This window comes from Amphimedon queenslandica, unplaced genomic scaffold (assembly GCF_000090795.2).
Source record: "Amphimedon queenslandica unplaced genomic scaffold, v1.1 AMPQUscaffold_12375, whole genome shotgun sequence".
NCBI lineage: Eukaryota > Metazoa > Porifera > Demospongiae > Haplosclerida > Niphatidae > Amphimedon > Amphimedon queenslandica.
Genome location: NW_003547388.1, coordinates 4125 through 10988, shown reverse-complemented (window position 1 = coordinate 10988; position 6864 = coordinate 4125). Strand labels below are relative to the sequence as shown.

The window sequence follows — 6864 nt, the reverse complement described above, 5'->3', positions numbered from 1 at the left end:
TGGACAAGGACATAGTAAACAGCATAGAGAGGGTTCAAAACTTCTGCATTGTATTCATCATGTTGACATGCTTGAGTTACAAGATCAAATAGTTTTAAGAAACGATCCTTTCCCTTTCCACGAAAATTATTTTCAGTCATGAAATCTCGTAGCTCTTTTGTTTGAGTATAAAGTGGCCGAAAGAGTTCCAAAAAAGCAAACTCTTTAAAATTTTTTACTTTTTTAATACCGAGAAGCTCTTGAATTTCATTAAAAACACTACAAAGGTTTCGAATGCTCTCTTGTTGCCAAGATTTTCTTGCTAGTACAATTTCTCTCAATTTTTTGAAATGATCATCTGCCATACATTTTTGCAATTCAAAATCATGACAGAAGTCATACAATGCATCAATGTGCTCAGCAATTTGATGAAGAACAAAGACATTTTTAAAACTTTGAATTGTATCATGTGAAGGAGTGTTTTGAAATTCTTTGCAATCAGATATGATGTTTATTTCTCTCGTTATGCCCATTCCTTTACTAAAACAATTTGCAATACTAGCTATGTCAGCATATACAGCAGCACCAGTCAGAATATTTAGAAATTTCTCTTTAACAGATTCTAAAATTTCTGCAAAATTTTGAATTGAGACTTCTAAATGTTGAGAATAATTTGCATCATTCATTTCCTTCCTCACAAATATTTGAAAAATTTGACTCTCACTTATATGAAAATGTTCCAAAAAATAAAGAAAAGGTTCAATAGGGGCCAAAAAATTCTCCAACTGGTTGCATAAATCAACTATTTCTTTCAATTTCAGAGACTTATGCACATAAAGATAAACAACAGTTGAATTACAATCTTGAAATGGTAGCTGTTGCACATCAGCATTGTGAATCTTTTCATCAGGAAAGTAAAAGGACTTGTTAATACCTCTTTCCAATTGGTCTGGTATTACTACCTTATAGCTATGTAAAATTTCATTTAAGCTTACCCTGTAAATGTTAAATGAATGTTTACAAAACCAATATTTTGACTTACCAATTTTTCCTTGGATGAACTTTAATTAATAATTGAGAAATTCTTTTGTGGCAGCTAAGGAACTCTTGCTTTGCATCTTCCAAAGTTTCTTTATTGGCAACTGCATTTTTAAATCCAAAATTGTCAGCAACTTTCTTATCACAATCATTTTTTTGTGCCAAGCTATGAATCATATCAAAAGTAACAATTTTATCATTGACATTTGTCCGCTGACAAATCAATGTTTTTTTAAGTTCTTTAATCAAACAAAGGTAGGCTGCAATGTCAGCATCAGATTCTTGTGATTCAAGTATTGAGTGAAAATTTTTATATATTTGACAAAACTCATTCAAAATACGGTAATCCAGTGACTGAGATTTCATTCTTTTACTCACACCACCAATAATTCTCCAATAAAATTTTGAAGGATAATAATTTACTTTAGATTCCTTTGTCATACAATTTGCCAATTGGGTAGTACAAATACTAAGCATTTCCAGCCACTGGTTATCATTTTCGTCAAATGATACATGCACATAAATTTCCTATTATTATGAACATATAGATAATATTTATTTTAAATTTAGATGACTTTGTACATACCTCTGCAACAATATCCAAAACAATTTTGTTAAAATTGTTAACTGATTTAAGTAGTACCTAAATAAAAATTAAATTTAATACTTTAAAGTACTACTTAGTGCTTACTCCAACTTTTTCAAATGTTTCTCTTTTATACAAGTTAATATATCTTCTATTTTTTGCCAAGTAAGACTTAAGATATTCAGTAAAACTTTGAACAGTTTTTTTATCATCCTCACTAGTTGCTTTAAGAAGGCATTTGACATCTAACTGAATAAGTCTAACACAAACTTTTCAGCCATTCCTTTTTGTGAAAAGGACTCAGCAATTGGTTTCAACAAATAATCAACCAAAAATTTATGAGCAAATGCACCTCGAAAACTAAAAAATTATAAAATCAAAATTACTTAATTTTACCAGTCAGAAAAATGAGATAGAGAACTAGAACTAGCATTAGACAGCACAGAATCATTTCTTAAATATTTGATGTAATTTTTAAAAAAATTATTTGCAATCTATGATCATTAATAAAACAAAATAGAATAAAATTAGTACATCATGTACCTCAACAGTCCACAGCTTTCCATTAAAACATTTAGATAGATCTGTAAAGTATGATAATGACATTGTGTGATAGCAGCTGTTCCCTTTCCTTTGTACCTATATTATTATCATAGTAAAAAAGTAAATATAAATAATTTTATGCACTTGTGAAGAAAACTCGGCCAATAATGACGGACAATATTTTAAATGAGGCCTGTGGTGAACAATTTCCCTAAGAACTGGCAAAAAATCATGGTCTCCAATTTTTAGAAAATTTAAAAGAAATATTATCCATTTTGTTACGACTTTTTCATACACTTGATCTTTTGACATAAAGACACTACAAAAACATTCTATAAACTCATCAAGATAGTGGAATCCCTATCAAAAACATAATGCCAGCACTTAAATTTCAATTTTACCTCTGCTATTATATGAATTTCAGATTTATTTTTTCCAACAGCAAAAGTTATGTAGTTTTCTGAATTTTTTGTATGAATTGACAGAGGTAGTTCACAAAGAAGTTTAATAAAATCTTCACAATCCTTAATCCAATTCTTCATATGCACAACAATATTTCTAGTAATAAAGGAACAACCTACTAGACCAATTTAAATTAGTTTTTACCTTAGAGAAATAAATAAATTGAGCACTGTGCTTTTTTTAAGCAGTTTTTCAAGGCCTCCAGAGCCAACAAAAGTGTCTTCATGTGGTAAATTAAACATTGCTTCTTCAACAGTGAATGAATTAGTTAATGCTGCCAGTGTTCTCTGTGAGAAGTTGTCAACACATGCCTATAAGGGGAATAGTCAATGTAATTAAACTGTTTTCAATTTACAGGCAAAAATAGAGTAAAAATTAAACAACAGTTTACGTTGTACTAATCAGTATAAAGTATCACAAATTTAATTCAAAATATAAATTAAAGCTCTATTGGTTATACTAATAATTATTCTTAACAGATTCTTGTATTGGAATTAATTTACTGCCCAAAATTAATAATTTGAGAGCAATTTCTAAAACAAAATTATCACAGTTACAAATTTCAAGACAAAAAATTTAATACAATAGTGATTAATTTATCAATTATTGATCAATTGTTGGCATTGTATAAACTAAAAAATTCAGAGATATAAATCTAATAGATAGGCTATACTTACTAGCACAATATAATCAACCCATATCTTTTGACTATTAAAAGCACAACTTGGTGAATACGAACAATTTTTGAACTTTATTGCTGAATGGACTAAGAATAGATCAAAGAATGAACTGTTTAACATATATATATCTTAATGCACTTACTCCACTTGATAGTAAAAGTTAATAGCAAACAAAATTTATCTTCATTTTTTTCATTAAATAACTTCTTCTTGTAATCAGCTACAACTGCAATGATATTAATGTGTAGCAAATGAAATACACTCCGACTCCCTGATCCTTCACACACTGAGACATTAAAGTCTCCTCTAAACAATTAAAACAAGTAAAAATTTAAAAGTCTCAAAATTAAAATTACCGTTGATGAAATTTCTTTACCATATCAGCAATATCCTCAACATTCAATTTAATTAGTAGCTGTTGAAAATTTTCATTCAGTTTATCAATGACTTTTTTACTTTTATTAGCTTTATGCCTAAAACATAAAAATGATATAAGAGTCAGGTTAATGATGTGCATTTAAAGGTACCATTTAAGTTGAGAAATAAGAACAATTAAAAAAAGAAATTCTTTATTATAAACAGCATGGATATTATTATTTAGTTCATTAACAGCATCAATGACATCTGTAGAACTCTATTAAGAAAAAATGATTATTATATAACTGCACTAAAACATACTTTGGTTAACTCTGAACTGGTAAAAGCACTAATTAATACTTGGAATGAGCCTATAGTAAGTAACTCATGTTTCTCCTTTGAAAACAATAGAGTTCTTAAGTGACGCACAAGTTCATTTGATACTGTATAATAAGTAGCCTATAATAAAAAAATTGACCAAATACTATTATTATACCTGCTACTTTTGAGTCTGGAAATTGACTATAAACTAGAAAATAAAGAATAAAACAAAATCAATCAGATCTGCATAATTACCATGTCCTTTTTTAATTTCAGACTCATCATCTTCCTCATAGTCAGAAAATATAAATTTACACTGACAAGCACTGCTACTAGTGCTTAAATTCTTAATGTCATCAATAATTTTATCACCATGAGCAGGAGAAATAACATATACTGGAACATTAATAACTATGCTATCAAGAGAAAGTTTAGGATCTAACGTAAGAGTATCTTTAGAATTGATGAGAAGAACAGCCACTAAATGTTTATTAGACTCATAAACTTGATATTGAAAATCTTCTTTCCTCAAGTCATGACAACGAACATGATCAGTATTAGTATTATCACCAATGCATATGTCAAAAGTACCAGCTAATGATTTCAATCTTTCACTTTGATGAAATTGAAAAGGTGCTTCAGCAATGCTATATAAGTGAGACTCATTATTAGAGTACACAATTAACCCTAATAGTGATGGTAATAATAATCATTATACTATTCCTAAATATTTTAGGATACTTACCATCTTTGAATTGGGACAAAATATGGCAATATTCCTCTTCACCTAGTACATGTACATGCAAGAATACATTCAATTAATAAAAAATTACTATACCAGGAGTAAGAGATTTGGTACCAGAAGGAACGAGTGCATTACTACTGCTTTGGGAATGAAGTGGTTCTTTACTGGGAATAGGAGGCACCACATTTTTAGAAAACTCAGGTGATTTGTCTTCATTATTAGCAGGAGGCTCACTTCTATGGACTGATTGGGGTACTGAAGGAAATGAAATTTTACTAGAATGAGAATGAGGATGCATCTTTATATCACCTTCTTCATTAGCAGAATCATGATGAGATGTTTTATCAATGATTAGAGGAGGAGACGGTGTTAAAGGAGGAGACGATGCTAAAGGAAGAGATGGTAACAGATAATCTGTGTATGAAAGCTGCAACTCACTATTATCTGTCTGATGAGGTACTTCTTCATCCAGTGGGTGCTGTGATTCATTGTTTTTATCAACTACCAGTTTTGCACCATCATCCAATGGTTTGAATTCAAATAATGTATCTTGAAGTGTACTATTAAGAACAATTCACAATATAATTTCTATTAATACAGTCTAGATGCTACAAATTAATTTCAATTACGTATATGCACTAGAATAACTAATTTTATTTTAATAAAGAATGGAAAAGCAATAAAGTTTCAGGGCTGTTAACTAGAAGGTTGCTAATTAGAACTTTTTTGAAATCAAAGAATTGAGATACCATAATTATTCTGGCACAAAAAATTTCAACAAAATTTTGTGGATGCAGTTCATGTCTACATGCACTGAACAGCATTTTACATAAATTGTAACCAAGCATAACAGTGTAAAAATATTCCTAGCTGTCTCTGCTGTTGGTTCCAATTCCTCTGTTAAACAAACATGTCTCTTTGAGATTTCCTCTGAGAGGGAGCCTCCGGTTGGCTGACAGTGTTATTTATTGGAGACCATGGCTACAAATTGAACAAGGGATCATTTTGTTATGTGCTCTGGGTGGAAATCATCTTTCATCCCCACCACCTGTGTATGTTTGAAGCCATATCCATTGAGCATTGTCTGAGTTGTCCTAATACAGGCTATATCATCTTTCGACATCATGAGATTAGGAATGATTCTAATGTATTCTGTCCTGTCCCCGTTAATTAGCATGTACACATTGTCTCTTCCCATCCCATAAAATAGTGACTACCATTATGGAGGCTTCGGCTCCAGGTTGTAAAAAACGATTTCACAAAAATAATCTTCTTATTTTGTAGCTAGTGAAAAATGCCCATTAAATTTTAATAACTTTGGGAGCTGTTTCTAGACATAAGGGAGCAGAAACATAAGGCGGGCTTACAAGGTCAATGTACCATCAATTTTTAATCAAAAGTTTGGGTGACTTATTTGACATTATGACACATGCTTTACGCTAGAATTGAACCAAATTTAACCACTTTGCATTATACCATGAGTACTGGTGATATGAATCTATGTACACTATACATTATGCAAATGATATATAGAGGATGCATACCTGCTAAAGGTACATGTAAGTTGTGGCTCCCATCACATCCCATTTGATGTGATTTACATTAGGAGCCTGTTTGCATGTAGGATTTTAATTTTAGGAAATGCCAAATTCACCAAAGTTAGACTTTCTTGAAAAATTATAGGGTATACCTAATTTATGTAAATCAATGGGGTGAAAAGGCAATGCTACATTCAGTAGTTTCACAAAGTAAATTGTTTCAGTGATATACTTCGAAGTAAATAATAAAATAATCATCAATTATTTAAATTATCATTAATTAATTAAGATACATCAATATTTACCTTTGCTTTTCTTTAGAAGTTGCTAAAATATCAAATGATTTTGATTGACCATCACTTACATCATCAAAACGAGAAACTGAAGGATAAGACTTATGTGGAGGGGGTTGACCAACATCATCTAACAAGAAAAATTATTTTTTGCAAAACAAAATAATTAATCTATTATAGTAATATAAAATTTGAGTCAGTGCTATCAATCTAAGTAATCAAATTAAATTTTTCAGATATTTTTCCTGTACACATATACACAGTAGAGACAATGCTACTTTGTATCAGCAGGTTTATATTATCCTTTGTACAAATAATGAGC

The 6864-nt window shown here is 30.2% G+C and overlaps 3 protein-coding genes across 3 annotated transcripts in view; all 3 read right to left on the bottom strand.

The window, feature by feature from the left end:
- LOC109587936 (uncharacterized) overlaps nt 1-665 on the bottom strand; it is a gene marked incomplete at its 3' end in the record, with an annotated part of 9334 nt that extends 8669 nt beyond the window's left edge. The window contains exon 1 of the mRNA XM_020004146.1: nt 42-665. Within this exon, the coding sequence (XP_019859705.1) occupies nt 42-665 (624 nt within the window). The remainder of the gene's footprint in view (nt 1-41) is intronic.
- Nucleotides 666-1714: 1049 nt separating this feature from the next.
- LOC109587938 (uncharacterized) lies at nt 1715-2486 on the bottom strand. The gene is made up of 4 exons (XM_020004147.1): nt 2291-2486; nt 2147-2242; nt 2000-2097; nt 1715-1963 (listed from the first exon to the last, which is right to left on the bottom strand). The coding sequence occupies exons 1-4, from the start codon at nt 2456-2458 to the stop codon at nt 1849-1851; spliced, it is 477 nt and encodes a 158-aa protein (XP_019859706.1). The 5' UTR covers nt 2459-2486; the 3' UTR covers nt 1715-1848.
- LOC109587935 (uncharacterized) lies at nt 2479-3752 on the bottom strand. Its single transcript, XM_020004145.1, has 6 exons — nt 3745-3752; nt 3645-3703; nt 3431-3594; nt 3286-3374; nt 2753-2919; nt 2479-2704 (listed from the first exon to the last, which is right to left on the bottom strand). Exons 2-6 carry the CDS (start codon nt 3665-3667, stop codon nt 2479-2481), a joined length of 669 nt encoding a protein of 222 aa, XP_019859704.1. The 5' UTR covers nt 3668-3703; nt 3745-3752.
- Between the last annotated feature and the right edge of the window lie 3112 nt (nt 3753-6864).

Excerpts from the sequence above, each read along its gene's own strand:
- LOC109587938 (XM_020004147.1), bottom strand. The coding sequence starts at position 2,458 with ATGTCAAAAGATCAAGTGTATGAAAAAGTCGTAACAAAATGGATAATA. Across the intron at positions 2,243-2,290 it reads TGGCCGAGTTTTCTTCACAA|GTACAAAGGAAAGGGAACAG; the intron begins GTGCATAAAATT and ends ATAATAATATAG. Across the intron at positions 1,964-1,999 it reads CTATCTCATTTTTCTGACTG|TTTTCGAGGTGCATTTGCTC; the intron begins GTAAAATTAAGT and ends ATAATTTTTTAG.
- LOC109587935 (XM_020004145.1), bottom strand. The coding sequence starts at position 3,667 with ATGGTAAAGAAATTTCATCAACG. Across the intron at positions 3,595-3,644 it reads GTAAAGAAATTTCATCAACG|AGGAGACTTTAATGTCTCAG; the intron begins GTAATTTTAATT and ends TTAATTGTTTAG. Across the intron at positions 3,375-3,430 it reads AACTTTTACTATCAAGTGGA|TCCATTCAGCAATAAAGTTC; the intron begins GTAAGTGCATTA and ends ATCTATTCTTAG.